Here is a 15402-nt window from a genome sequence, read left to right as displayed (position 1 = left end):
ATCCGGAACTGCGAGCGAAATGGCTAAAGGTCATTTCTCGGGACGACTGGACACCGAATACGACGTCGTGTTACTCGACTGTATGTAGCCGACACTTCGGTTCCTCCGACTTCAAGGAGGGCTGCAAAATTCGCAAACTCAAGAAAGACGCTGTTCTCAGCATTTTCGAAGAGTATCCTGCGTACCTGCAGCCTCCGAAAAATAGAGAGAGAAGCGACGCGTCTGTGATAAAACGTGAGGCATCTGCGCCAGTGAACACACCACCGCCGAAACGAAGAGCAGTTGACAGCCAACTGGAGTCTCCTTCGCTTCCTCTCAATGACTTGCCGTGCGTCGACGTCGCCTCTCAAGAGTTATCAATGATGGATTGCTCCGCAACCGAACTGCCGCTACCTCTGGAAAACGGCGCAAGCGAGCGCTGCATCACTACGACCGTGCAGGTGGACAGAGCTGTGCAGGTGTCGTCATTATTCTCGGTTTCGGCAATGGACAAACGAAAGTGGAGACGTAAGGAGGGAGACTTGAACGCACGAATTGAGCGACTCAAGAACACCGTCGATAAGTACAAACAGGAACTGCAAAAGCTCAAGGAAGAATGCTATGTGTCTGCATTCCTGCAAGTTGTGGAGAAAGCGAAAGAGAAAGACCTGGCTGCTTCAATATTAGTGGAACAAGTTCAGAATTTCGCGAAGAAGAAACCAACGTGGTCTGAAGTGACAGTGTGCCATGCTGTGGTTTTGCATAACCTCTCGACTAGTGCATACGAACACGTAAGGAGCACAGATATTCTTCGGCTTCCCTGTCGAAGTACCCTCGAGCGCTTTATGGGCTCATCACGTGGAGAAGTTGGCATGACCGAACTCGTGAAGCAAAGGCTGTCTGCAGAAGTCGCTTCTCATCCCTCGTTGCATGCGAGGGGATGCTCTTTAATTGTAGACGAAATGCGCGTCAAACAACGGCTACTGTATCACAAGCAAAGAGATGCCTTCATCGGCGAAGTGGACTATGGTGTGAACTTCCCCAAAGAAACAACAAATGAGCCTGTGCTGGCCAACTCACTCTTGTGTTTCGTCCTTAACGGCCTTTCAGTTTCGTTCAAAATACCCGTGGCGTACTTTTTCGCGAGAAACTGCACTGGTCGTGAGCTGCACATGCTCATGAGACACGTTCTGAAGGAAGTTGAAGAAATAGGATTTTTCGTCGTGCGCATTGTCACAGACAACCACAAGATCAATGTCTTGGCTATGCAACTTCTGTGCAACGGAAGCCTCAAGCATTGCATTGACCACCCTGGCAAACCGAATCGAAAGTTCTTTCTTGCATTCGATCAGTGCCACCTGATCAAAAACGTGCGATCACAGTTTTTGTCCCGTGACATCGGAAAAGGCGGCGAAATATCAGCGAACCACTTGAAGAGCCTCTACAGAATGCAGCAAGGCAGCCTTGTAAAGCCAGTACGATTTTTGACGAGAAAGCACGTATTCCCTACGAATATGGAAAAAATGAACGTGCAGAGAGCAGTGCAAGTTTTTTCTCCTTCCGTGACAGCTGCTATGAAGCTCTTGCAAGAGCAGGCGGGCCACACGTGCGACGCAAGCTTCGCGGGTGTTGGACCGACGGTGCAATTTACGGACACCGTGCACCGCTGGCTCGTGCTCATGGACGTGAGTAATTGTACCCAGCACATACATCAGAAGAATGCTGACTGCAAGCAGTTTGAATCTGCAGGCGGTGAACGACTAATCTGGCTGGAGACAAGCTTCCTCGACTACCTGGCCGATCTCAAAAGTCAGTGCCTGGCAAAGAACTTTCTAACCAAAGAAACTTATGAGGGTCTTGTGATCACAACTCGTTCGAACGTTGAGTGCATTAGATATCTTCTTGAAGAGATGTCTTTTCGCTTCGTTTTGACGAATAAAATGTCATCGGACCCAATCGAGTCGTTCTTTGGCTGGCTCAGGAAATAAGCAGGATCAAATGACCAAATCGACGTCCGCGCCGTGCTCACAGGCATTGAGAAAACCCTCAAGACCGGTATCGCATCGGCGTCGAGTACAAGCAACATAATGGCAGCAGAAGAGAGTGATTGCTTGTCAACGCTGCCGCAACAGAAAAACACAAGGGAGCAAACCAGCGAGGAATTCCCTGCAGATGCACGTAGAGAGCTCATAGAGCGACTAAACCGTGTAAGCCTCTACTTCCCACTCCAGATGTGGCCGCATTGGCTATGGTTGGTGGCTACCTCGCAAGAGCCGTACGAGAAAACTTCGAATGTGTGTAGTGCTTCGCGCTCTTAACAAAGCCAAACGCCTCGACACCATCGGACTCGCTCATTACACACCAAGACCGCGGTGGACTTCTTTACCCGTCCGCACAACTTCTAGATGTTCTCTACGCACTACAGAAGTTCGTAGAAGTTCTTGTAGCAAGAAGAAGGCGTATGCATCACCCTCTAAAGGAGGCTGTGAACAATGCTACCGAAATCCTCCGCGAGCACAAAGCTTTGATGTGTTCGAAGCCAGGGCACCAAGAGAATTTGCTCAAATTGTTGCTTACGAAGTTCTTTCGCCCAATATTCATCAATTTCGCTCTGAAAGCGACAGACAAACAAGACGTCGCCAACGTGTTCGCAATAAAGCCACTGTCACGAAAGACCCTGAAAGTGTGAGCTTCATCTCACAGCTGGGGGCCTAAGTGTAAGGTGCAGTTTTCACAATATGTCTCGTGTTGCTTGCTTTCAATGTACTGTGGGGATTGAAAGAAACGCGAACAGTGCGGCACCTACATTCTCTGATATTTCGCATTTCTTTTCGAGTGGTTGCAGCCTGCATGATAACTAGAAAGCACCAGAATAAAACTATTCTACCATCTTTTTATTTCCACCAGGGTCACAGCAGGATGAAAACATCGCGCCGCACTGTTTGCGTTTCTTGCCATCACCCTGTACATCATGAACAAACACGAGTGCAACCTGCGCATTTATTTCACAGCTCCATCTCTAATACGAGCGCAAGTTTCTCTCCACAAGCATGCGCGCAACAAAGTAGTCGCGTCGTCTGCTCTGGGTATGGGGCGGCAGCGTGGCGTGGTGGCGAGCGCATGAACTAGAAGGTACGGGCGGAGCGCCTTGCTCTGCTCGCCACTCGGCGGGCATTCAAAAATATAGGAGGCTATGGATTAGCATTATGATACATCGTACCAGCGCTCAAATAAACACGGACGAGAAGAGAAAGACGTCGTTCGTGTTGGCGTTCGTGCGTTCCGGCGTTCGTGTTGTCTTTCTCTTCTCGTTTTGTTTATTTGTGCGCTGGTACGATGTTTATTTATAGCCATATAGCAAGGTGTGGTATATAAGTATACCTAAATATATACCGACATTTTTGCTCACGGAAAACTCCGTCGACGGCGACACCGACACCGCACTTTCTGCAACACTCTGTGGCCCTTAACGCTGCCGCGTTAAAACAGAAGTTAGAAGAGGTCCAAAGAGCCATCACCCGACGAGCAAGACGGCACGGGGAAGCCAGTGGGGCCCTTATCTAGGGGCTCCACCATTGAGTGTTTTACTCATCAATTAAGTTGTTGTTGTTCTTCTTCTTGGGTGACCGGCGATAGTCATGCTGGCAGCACAAATCAGAATACGGTACAGAGCCATTAGAACTTGATACAGAGCCACCTTCCTTAAAAAAATACAAATGTGTTTTACATGCCAAAACCAGAATCTGATTATCAGGCACGCCGTAGTGGGGGGGACTCCGCATTAATTTCGACCACTTGTGTTTCTTTAACGTGCATCCAATGCACCGTACAGGCGCGTTTTTGGATGTCGCCCCCACCGAAATGCGGCCGCAACGGCCGGGATTTGATCCCGCGTCTTCGTGCTTGGCAGCGCAACTTCAAAGCCACTAAGCAACCACGGCGGGTCCACCTTCGTTTAGACGACGGCGAAGGCCATAGCTCATAACAGAGCAATGAGCCCCATTGTCGACTAATTTGGATGTGGTCACGCCTTCAACTTCAACGTCGAGTATGCATCGTCGAATCGGTAGAGTGACTAGAGGGCTTTTAGATTCAGTAGTGAATGCAGTGCTACCTCCGGGCTCTGCATCGCCTGACTTTCCGGAGCCGCTGCTGATCGGTGACGGCCGGCGTCGAGGTGGTGGCGAACGGGTGCACGAGCGCGGAAAGGTTGCGAACGTGACTGGTAAACTCTCGGTAACAGCAAACTGCCTGACGATGTCATGGCATCGTCGGAATTGGGTGGATGTGTCGCAGAAAATTGCTCGAAACTGTTGTAGCAGCGGTTTCTACAATAGCGGACAACGTGACCGACGCGGCAGCAGGTAAAGCAGATAGCCAATCATCCTCAGTTCTCAAGTCACCCGGGTTCCGAGAGCACGAAGCGAACCGTTGTTGATAATGAGCGAACCATGTTCACGGCACAGAAGCAGACGTGGGACTGGCGATGGTGCAAGCAGCCTGAACAACATTGAGATTTGCGAGTTCGTTTGGCACGATGTCTTGCACGAGTGAAACCGCTGCCGTGTCGAGTCGCTGGCGTTGAGGCTGGTACACATGTTAGCAGTAGCCTTTGCTTCAATTTCACGGAGGATAATTCTGGTAAATTGTGTGTAAGATGGCGAAAGGTGAAACAGGGCGATCTTCGCACTGAAGATGTCGCGGTGGTGTTAGGAAAGCCGGTACAATAGACAGCATTAGTAGAGCGTTGCTTAAGCTCCGCTCTGCTTACATGTCATGCGCACCGGTGACTGCATGAACTGCGTTAATTTCACTTATTTTAGGTTTTAGTGCACAAAAGACGCAGGGACAGTTTAGACAAACATAGACTGGCCACGGCCGCTGGATTAAAAAAATCACCGCATATCCACGACGTGAATGATGATGACTGGGCGAAGCACCGGGGGATCATTCGGGTATACCAGAGCTACGGACGAGATAGAGAGCGCGCATGGGGAATGAATGCCCTTGTGCACCGCAGCGCCCTTAGCTACGGATGAGAAAGAGATCTCTAGCGCGCGTCGGGAACGAACGCCCTTGTGCACCGCAATGCCCCTAGCTGCGGATGAGAGAGAGAGCGCGCGCCTGAATGAACGCGCTTGTGCACCGCAGCGCCCCTAGCTACGGACGAGAGAGAGAGAGAGAGAGCGTCGGGAACGAGAGAGAAAAAGAAACGAATACCCTTGTAAAACCCCCTCAATAAAACAAAAGTAGCGCCATGTTTTGAAGATCACCGCTATCCTCCTCTCCTGCCCGTTCTGGCGGCGCTCGGCCCTCCAATTGGCCGAATAATGTCACGTGCTCTCGCGCGCTTATTTTCTTGCTTGTTTTTTGCTCCCGCCGCCATCGCGGGGCCAGACCATTGCGAGCGGTGTATGGAGGCACCACGCATCGCGTCTCCATTGCGCTTTTAAGGCGTAGTGTTTGCGATGCCATGTATCCTAGCATTCGGGTGCAGAACACGCGAATCAGACGGCAAGCGACTCTTCCGGATTCCATTTGCGAAGCGAGACGCGGCGCAGAGGAAGGAAGGTCTGGCTTCAAAGAATCAGCCCGGCTGATTTCAACCCAACACTATGGTCCCGGCTGTGTGAGGTAAGCGAGCGATTCTTCAATGATCCCTAATCTCACATGCTGCCACTTGCTGTGTGAGGCTTCGTTAGTTTTTCTTCCTCCTAAATGCCGCATTGTTCGCGCTGCATGTTCGCGCTGCATTTGAAACTTTCGTGGCCGGATTTCATCATGTCTTCAAACGCATGTGGTTTTTGTTGACTCGGTTATACAATCCATGGCTTTGTGTTTGGGTGGCCTGAATGTATGCGAACGGCACGTTTTGAGTGTATCGCAGTATGTTACGAAGCGGCGACGGTACGTAAGGAAAAATGGGCGCTTACCTGCGGAAAGACGAACGTTTTAGGGCTATAATTAGTTAGGGCGACTTTGCGCCTTCAGCAAAAACTCAACTCGGTGGTCGGCTATCTTGCCGCTATCAGCTCTCTGCGATGTCGCATTAGCAGATACGAGGAGATTAAACGCGACGTCATGACATGTCAACAAAGGAAGCCATTGGCCTCCTTTGAGGGGCATTGCTGCGTTTTTGAGTTGTATGCGAATGTAAATGTGGAAACAGCGTAAAGTATGCATAGCGCAAGGGCACCTGAATGCTGTCATGTCCTCTGCCAAACGCTCATACGCATGGATAAAAAGAATATTCGCTCCACATTTGATATAACCGGGGATCATTATTGTGACAGCTTGCTCCTTCGCTTTATATGACAGAATTATTGCGGGTGCATTAATTCAGTTATTCAATATTGGAAAACGAACAATCCCCCGGAAGAACTGCTAGCAACGCTAACACATTGCAACGCCCTTGATTATAGAGTTAACTCATTCCTTCGTGGCTTTGTCAGTGGCCAGGACAAACCTGGATGTTAACTAATCGTTTCTGCTCTGCATTTGATAAGATAGTAGATACAATACGCAGGGCAGAATTTCTCGGACCCGCGCGCAGCACATGCAAGCGGCAATATGATGCCCAAAAGCAGCCTCGCATACACCTGTAAGATGACCGCTGCCGCGCTACTCAAATACGCAAAAAAATATAAAAAAATGTGTGGAGTAGTGTAAAGCTTCCTCCAAGCGAGCGAAGCTACTAGCCTCCTTATCGACGGACCGCTTCCGCCGAATGATCGGTCAATGAAACCTGTAAGACAACTGCATATATACAGCTGGTGGATCATCACTCCCGCAGCGTAGTCATTGTTAGAGGCCCGCTGTGCACGTTAGCCGCTGTCCAACGAGGGACTGGAGCTACTGAAACGCGGAGATGAACCAACGCCGAGGTCGCGCGTGGCATGGCTCAGTTAAAGCCCGACTTAGAGGCTTTAGACTCACTGTATCACCGATAATAGTACAGCCATATAAGCGCAATGGCATTTATGCGTCCTGTCGTTGTTTCGGCAGCCAGTCATAATATAACGCGAAAAATTCCGATCAAAATACGACTTCAAGAGCGCGAGCGACACGTAGCCACAGCGTTTCATTTGGAAGTGTCTGCTAGTTCAGCCCCGCGTAGAGGGAGCCACGGTCGACAGAAGAGAGAGTGAAAGCCGGCGCAGGCGGAGGAGAGAGGAGATGGCGCTACTTTTATTTTATTGAGGGGCTTTACGCCCTTGTGCACCGCAGCGCCCCTAGCTACGTACGAGAGAGAGAGAGAGCGTCGGGAACGAGAGAGAAAGAGGAAGAGAGCACAGCTGCGCCTCTAGCGGGAGCGGCGAGTATTAGCGTGGCTACGACGGAGCGACGAGGGACAAGGCTCAACCCTAAGGAGCTTCGCCCCTAAAAGGTCGCGATAGCGTTATTGGACACCGTTGACGCCGACACCGACACCGTATTTTCTGCGACATGCGGCCCGATCAAAATTTCGAAACGCTCGGTTTTCAACATTCCTCTCAATGTTGCCTAGAACCAAAATACAGCTAAGCACCATCAGAAGTGTAGGACGCTTAAGCTTCGCCCTTAAGAGTGGAACGCGATAGCATTCAAAGACCCCTGGCTACTTATCAGGCTGTTTTCTCGTATATTCAAATCACAATCTGACGCTATCACGTCTGTAGGTTGTGGTTAATTCGTACTATACGATTTTTCTGACGGATTTAACTTTGAGAAAGTCAATTTTTGTTCACTAACGCCTTGCGCCATGCGAACGGCCCGCCCAGTCGGTGTGGTGTGGGATGATGTGGTTCGGCAAGATTATTAACGCGATAGCGTTAGGGCCCCGTGTCGCAGAAAATCCGGCGTCGGCGCCAGCGACCGCGGCCGAGAAAATCAACCCCAAGCACGCAGGCCTTCAGCATATATTCAGGTATATGTATATGCCACGCCTTGCTATATGACGTGCGGCATATTCGGGTTATATTGCCACACCATTCTATCACTAATGTTGCTCATACCTCGCATTACATTCTTGACAAAGCTATACTTCAGAATTTTGAGAATGGCAATCCACAACAAATGTCACGAAACAGAACACCCACAGCGCATGCCTTTTATGTTAACTCTTCCCAGACTGAAATATTTAAAATGTGAAACAAAAACGCAAACCTGAAAATGATGGATTTTTTTTGGCGCGGTTATGCACTACGTCTGGGATGGGCCCACGCAAGAGTTTCCACCAGAAAGCTAACCTTCGTGCATAGCGTTCGCCGCCAGTGTTTCCCGGTAACCATTACGGTTGCATAAGCTGCAGTTTTCAGGAAGCCTGAGAAGCAGTCAGGGATCTCTGAATGCTATCGCGTTCCACTCTTAAAAGCGAAGCTTACGCGCCTTCCAAGCTTTTTACACCAGACGCCGATGCCTAATGCCGACACTGACACCGACGCCGGAATTTCTGCAACAGGGGCCCTTAACGCTGTCGCATAAAACGGCAAGACGCACCCCAACGCTCCGCTCAACCACGTTCGTTCGTAAAACTTTATTGACAATAAGGATCAAAGGGTCACTAAGCGGGCAGGAGCCCGCAGGTCCTGGCCGCCTCCTCAGCCCGCTGGACAACCAGATGTTGTTGGTCTGGGTCCGAGCTGAGCAGAGCCACCTCCCAATCCTCGCTATTTAAAATTGCAAGCTTTCGCGGCGGTGGGTTGGCCGGGCACGCCCATATCACATGACTAATGTCCGCTGGTATCATGCTCCCTGACGTCACTGAAGCCGGACAGCCAGGTGTGCCACCTGCGCTCAATCAGCCAGCTCAGCAGCGCGAGAACGCATGCGACCGCAAGTGTGCTGACGCGCGTAAAACAAAGCAGTAGCAGTGGCAGACGCCTCCTGTGCGTGCATGGAGAACCGAAGACGCGTCGTGATTGCTGTGTATCTGTTGCTGGCCGACACTCAGAGCACACTCCCAATCACTCGCGCTTTGCGCGAAAATGTGCGCAAGCTTTCGGACGGAGCAGCGTGGAGCTTTGCCGGCAGCCCGTCCATGTCACATGACTACATGAATCCGCTGATGGATGTTGTGGCACCAGGGGCAGACTTCAGACACGGCCTCTGGATTAAAAAAAGGTGCGGCCCGTTGCGTGGCGCCGAAACGGCGTCTCGGGCCTAGTTCTCTCGGGCCCGCTCTGGCGCCACTGCGTCGGGTACAGCGTTTACGGAGAATGCGTTTCAACAGCCGCGTTTGTACGTGCGACAATGACACTAATCAGGCCGTAAATAACGCGTTTTATAGTTTCACATTACAGGTTGAATATCAAAGTCCTTATTATAAGTGCCGATTACCCCACATATGTGATAAGTCTGCCCTAGGAGTGCCAATCTTTTGTAGAGTGAGCCTCAATGCTTTCCATGGAGGCTGCCCTCTCGACTCACATGAATAAAAATAAGTGCTCTATACGAATAATAGCGAGTGTATTTACGTGTTTCTTCAAGACGACTTCAAAAACGATGGATCGCGTTTGTTTACAAGATGATGAATGCGAAGGTATCGCTCAGCGAAAACAGTCTTGTCTTGTTTCCCAAACTTTGGTGCATACCCACTGCGGGGGATTGGCCAAGAAGCAGGCGGTTTCTACTATGTTTATAAAAAAATTTAACAAAAACCTAATTTGAGATTTATTCTAATTTTGAGGTAAAGCATTTTCGTCATAAAGAAGTGAAATAATAGGAATAATCATAATTGAAGAGAAGAACGAAGCTGGGCTGGATCGGGTGCGGCGCCGTGGACTGTTTTTTCAAGGCGCCGCACCCGATCCAGCCCGCTTCGTTCTTCTCTTCAACCGAACTCCGCTCGCACGTTCAATATTCCTCTCTGCGCTGGTAGTGGCACGGCCACTATGTAGTAGGTAGTCGGAAGAATCTTCACCCGTTTTTATAGGGGCAAGACTGCGGGCCCCTCCCATTGTTGGGACGGGAAGACCAAGCCTGACCGCCGCATCGTGGGCCTTCTGGACAGCCCGGAGTACATCAATCCATTCATGGCTCTTTTTACCTAAAAAAAAGGTGCGGCCTGCTACGTCACGTCGCTGTCAGTTGGCGACGCGTGTCGGCTGAGTTAACAGTTGCGGCCGCTGTTATTCCTTGGCTCGAAAAAAAAAATTTCCTAGGCTGCGCGTTCTTTTCTTTTTTTGCATGTACGGCGGATCACCGGGAAACACAGTTGGGACCGCAGTAGGATGCAAAAGCCTAAGCTTCGTTTTCTTTTTCTAGTCATTCTCTGTAAAATGTAATGAACATACCAACGACCTGTCGCTTGGCTGCCACTTGCTTCCTTTCCCTGACGGCCCTTGGCGAGAAATATTCTTCAGCCACGCTTCCAGACGCTATAGATCGCAGGGGAATTCGTGGTACTTCACAGTAGCGTATCTTCTCGCGTTCGAGTTGCACAGTGGCACACAACAGCTTCGCGGCATCACACCGCTAGAAAAAAATTCGTGACGCCACAACATTCATATGGGCGACGGATTACCAGCGAAGCTGTTTAGGTTGCATCCATGGGCTGCATAAATTATGCAATCATACATTTTTTTCATACGGCACCACACTACGCTCCCGTGCATCTGCCGCAACCACTGCTACAGCCACGCCGACAACTCCGACGCGCTTGCCGTTATAACTAAAGTCCCTAGATAGTTTAGGGGCGAAGCTCCTTAGGGTGTGGGTCTGTCCCTCCTCTGTAGTATGTAGTTGTAGTAGTAGTAGTCGTCGTCGTAGTAGTAGTAGGTAGCCACGTCTACTTTTATGAAAAAAAAATTCCGGAAGTTGTGTCGGTAGAGCGGAATCGAACCAGGGACCCCTCTGCTTCCGAACGCGCGGCGCTAACCACTACGCCATGAAGCTTTTTTTTTCTTTATTGCCGGGCTTCGACACAGTACGACATGAAGCGCTTTTTTTATTGCGATAGAAATTATATGGACACTTCTACCGGATTTCTGCCGTCGGCCGTCGCCGTGAGGTTCCCTATAGATAAAATCTTCGCCGCTCGCCGTATGCCCGAGCGGAAGCGTGCGGGGACGCGCGCTATCACGGAGAGCGAAGGCACTCAATCACCCACGCGCAAGCAAGGAAGCGGGAAGCCAGCGCCGGAGGGAGCGCGGGGGGGGGGGGGGCGCACTTCTACGCTGCCAACAACCGCGCTCGTCGCTCGTCCGCACCGTCTCTTATCTCCACACGGCTCTGACCTTTATGCGCCGTGCATTCGCCGCTCAGTTTCCGTTGAAGCGATAGACCGCACGTACCTTCGCCCGCTGCTGCGGCATAATATATATATGCGCTTGCTGCCAGTGTTTTGACAGTCGTTGTCTGCAGTCATTCAGTGTGATCTATTCATGTTTGTTTGTGCGCGCTCACATCACGCTTGTTCAATCAGTTAGTAATAGTCGGGCCACATTTTCCAACGCACGGTACTCATGCAATGCTGCCCGGGTCGGCAGTGCAGCGCTACAGGTGTGTCCCTTCGCACGCGCTGCCCACGGGAAGCGCTTCTCATCAACACCACCGTTTCACACGCGCCTCCTCGTGGTCATCGAGTCTCTCTTCATGTCGGTCTACTTACGCCGCAGCACACCTGCTTACTTAATCAGCTCATGTTTACTACAATTCATATTGCTACCAAAGCCGCTCACCTTACTTCGTATGACATTGCTGTGTTGCTATCGCATTCATTGCTTCGCCCTTAGGGCGAAACTGTGACATTTTTTTCTTTATTACATGGGAGCAGACTCTTCAGCAACACAAGAAACAAGGCGCTACAGGTACATATTCAAAAGTCAGGCAAGCATGTGCACGCGTCCAATAAAGGCATCCAGTCCGGCGCCGTTTCTTGAGCAGCGTACACACTACGAACGTAGGCAGCAGATTCCCGAAAAAACGACCGAGTGCTTCGCGGTGGTTCAACGTGCCTGTCACACATTCTACTGCGCCAAAGATTATACAGACCAAGTACTATGAACATGTCATATGGTGGGTCACAGGAATCTTTAAAAGGTAAGAAACGAATTGTGTATGGTTGTGATGTCTAAATCTTTTTTAAGTGTTCTTTGGAGAATGTCCCAGAAGAACACGGCATCCCTACAATCGACAAAACAGTGATCAATCGTTTCAGCATGTGGACACAAACGGCAGTTTGTAGACCACGGCACGAAACAGCCCCTTTTTTCTAACCAGGTTTTGACAGGAAGGGTTGCCGAATGTAATTTAAAGAAAAAGGTTTTGATCCCTGGAGGAATGATCATTCGACGGACACGCTTGAGTACATCTAAGTAGCAACATTCCAAATAAGGCGCACGATAATGGGGAACAGGAAACAATGTGTCTATCAGTGCAGCAGAAATTTCTTTACGGGATGCAGTGAAAATATATTCCAAGCTAAAGCGAGCTTTAAGAAACTACGCCATGAAGCGCACATGAAGCGCACATGGACACACGCACCACGATGACAATAAATACCCAACATTAACGAACGACTGCGCGTTTCTAACGCGTTTGTGCTAGCGTGTTACGGCCCGTGTAAGAAGCTGGTGTAAGACGCTGTGGCCTCTCCGCCTTATCCCCGTATTCATAAACGCTCCTCGACTTGAACTTGACTTGCCACAGCCTTGGGCAGCGCGTTCGAAAACGCGTTGAAGGCGGCGGCAAGTCAAGTTCAAGTCGAGGAGCGTTTATGAATACGGGGGTTATACTCTCTCAGCAGTCATGTGATGGCGTCGGCAAACGCGGTGCACGTTCCGGCATGTGTAAACCGCTGCGTAAGACGCTGTGGCCTCTCCCCCTTACTAGAGAGTACTGCACGTTTCAAACGCGTTTGTGCGAGCGTCCCCTTAAGCGGGAGATGGTGCAATTATAATGAAGGCCGCTGTTATAAAATAGGAATGACGTCACATATGGCGCGTGTCATTGGTGGAAGTCAATCGTTCGATTTAGTGCGGCGAGACTGGGCGAATTACACGGAAGATTCACGGTTTACCGATGATTAAGGCGCATTATAGTGAGCAGCGTTTCTGTGCGCGTTTATCCTTTTCTCTTTTCCTTGTGCAAATGATTTTCTTCGGTCGGCGCGAGCGCAGCTAGAAACGCGGCAGGCGTCGTATTGCGCGACCGCAATACAACGCGGCAGGCGTCGCCGTAAAGACTACTTTCGCGTTCGACCTTGACAGTGCAGTACTAAGCCGCGTTTGGGTTCGTATTTGACTATCTGGCCCCATGCCTGAGACTTATGTTTGACGCATGCGGCGCAGAGGCGGCCGTTCACGGTCGGATGCTATCTACGCGGATACGCCTATTCAGGAGGTTAGGAAGAACATGGCTGCCGACGGAGGTAGATGCCGCTGCCTACTTAAAAGAGAGCAGAACATCTAGGGACTTTAGTTATAACCACAGAAGCGCAGGAAACGTGCACAGGCGCCGTCGCCACACTTTTTCCCCTTCTCCCCCTACTCGTCTCCATTGCTGCAGCTCTGTCGCCGCACATTGCCCCCCTCCCCTCACGAACGCGCGTGACGTTATAACCGCAGAAGCGCAGGCCACGTGCACGATCGTCTCCTTTCCTGTCCAATCGTACCGTCTGCATTCATGACCGCGAACGCAAGCCGCCCAGGGTACCGCCTCTGGGAGCACATGCGGGGGTTGCGGAATGGGGCTTAGCGGTAAACGGCGTCGCTGTAAAACCGCAATATATTGTCACTCAGCCGTGCAATGCCTGCACAACTGAGCCGATTCACCGGGTACCGCTTGTAGCCGTTGTCGCAGTTTCACCTGAAAGGCGAAGCATCAATTGCGATAGCAAATTTGTAGAGAGCTATACGGAGTAATGATAGTAGCTTTATCAGCTGTATAAACTTGGACATGCAGCAGCACCGGCAACACGCAGAACTGTTGTCAACACCGTCGGCGTTTCGCCCGCGTTCGCACAAAATGCGTGCGGCGTTGGTGACTGTTGCCGGAGCCTCTGATATAAATAGCCACTTGGTGCCGCAGCTAAACGTCGCCTCCCTCCCTTCCCTCCCCCCCCCCCCCCCACGGCCTTTTGCGCGTCGGAAGAAGGCGCGTTTGCTCTACATATATGGTGATTGTAAAGGAGGAAAGAGACGCCTACTTCTGCAGCCCTTAAGGGAGCACGGCGCAGAACGCGCGTTTGTTCTCCGCCGTGGGTTCGCTTTTCGTGAAAGCGCGCGTTCCTCGCGCCCTTTCACTCGCACATACAGCGTTCGACGCGCGGCGACGATTTCATCTCCATTGACGTCATACGGAACCTCACGGCGACGGCGACGACGACGGCGACGCCGACGGCACAAATCTGCTTTGGAGTGTCCATATAATTGCTATCCCAATAAAACCGGTTGCCACACACGCGCACACCAAAGAACCGTAGTCAAGCACAAGAAACATGAGGCAAGCTGCTCACACACACGATCACACAAAAAAGCACACGAGAATGCGCACGAAAATGGACATCAACACGCATAAATCCTCAGGCAACCACATTGTAGCATGAACCGGCGTCTGCCTTGCGTACCGTAGCAGTGGCGCCCTCACCAAAAAACAGCGGCCGCCACTGTCAACTTAGCCGAGACGCACTCGCCCATTTGACGGTGACGCGACGCAGCAGGCCGCACCTTTTTTTATTGCGATAGCAATTATATGGACACTCAAAAGCAGATTTCTGCCGTCGGCGTCGCCGTCGCCGTCGCCGTGAGGTTCCGTATGACGTCAATGGAGATGAAATCGTCGCCGCGCGCCCAACGCTGTATGTGCGAGTGAAAGGGCGCGAGGGACGCGCGCTTTCACGGGGAGTGAACGCACGGCGGAGAACAAACGCGCGTTCTGCGCTGTGCGCTGGGCTGCAGAAGTAGGCGTCTCTTTCCTCCTCTACAATCACCATATATGTAGAGTAAACGTACCTTCTTCCGACGCGCGAGAGGCCGTGGGGGAGGGGAGGGAGGGGGAGGGAAGGGAGGCGATAAAGCCCCTCAATGAAGAAAAGTAGCGCCATCTCCTCTCTCCTCCTCCTGCGCTGGCGTTCACTCTCTCTTCTGTCGACCGTGGCTCCCCCTACGCGGTGCCGAACTAGCAGACGCTCTCCGAATGAAACGCTGTGGCTACGTGTCGCTCGCGCTCTTGAACTCGTATTTTGATCGGAATTTTTCGCGTTATGTTATGACTGGCTGCCGAAACAACGAGAGGACGCATAAATTCCGTTGCGCTTAGATGGCTGTACTATTAGCGGTGATACAGTGAGCATAAAGCCTCTAAGTCGGGCTTTAACTGAGCCATGCCACGCGCGACCTCGGCGTTGGTTCATCTCCGCGTTTCAGTAGCTCCAGTGCCTGCCTCGTTGGCCAGCGGCTAACGTGCACAGCGGGCCTCTAACAATGACTACGCTTCGGGAGT

General features: G+C 51.2%; 1 protein-coding gene across 1 annotated transcript; it reads left to right on the top strand.

Annotated features, from left to right (window-relative positions):
* Nucleotides 1-887: 887 nt before the first annotated feature.
* LOC125945044 (uncharacterized) lies at nt 888-2668 on the top strand. The gene is made up of 2 exons (XM_049666601.1): nt 888-1731; nt 2385-2668. Exons 1-2 carry the CDS (start codon nt 942-944, stop codon nt 2666-2668), a joined length of 1074 nt encoding a protein of 357 aa, XP_049522558.1. The 5' UTR covers nt 888-941.
* The last annotated feature ends 12734 nt before the right edge of the window (nt 2669-15402 follow it).

This window comes from Dermacentor silvarum, chromosome 4, assembly GCF_013339745.2.
Source record: "Dermacentor silvarum isolate Dsil-2018 chromosome 4, BIME_Dsil_1.4, whole genome shotgun sequence".
Lineage (NCBI taxonomy): Eukaryota > Metazoa > Arthropoda > Arachnida > Ixodida > Ixodidae > Dermacentor > Dermacentor silvarum.
This window is presented reverse-complemented; position numbering and strand designations above follow the sequence as displayed.

Coding starts and splice junctions, on each gene's coding strand:
- LOC125945044 (XM_049666601.1), top strand. CDS start 942: ATGCGCGTCAAACAACGGCTACTGTATCACAAGCAAAGAGATGCCTTC. Junction 1,732..2,384: donor GCAGTTTGAATCTGCAGGCG/GTGAACGACTAA, acceptor CACAACTTCTAG/ATGTTCTCTACGCACTACAG.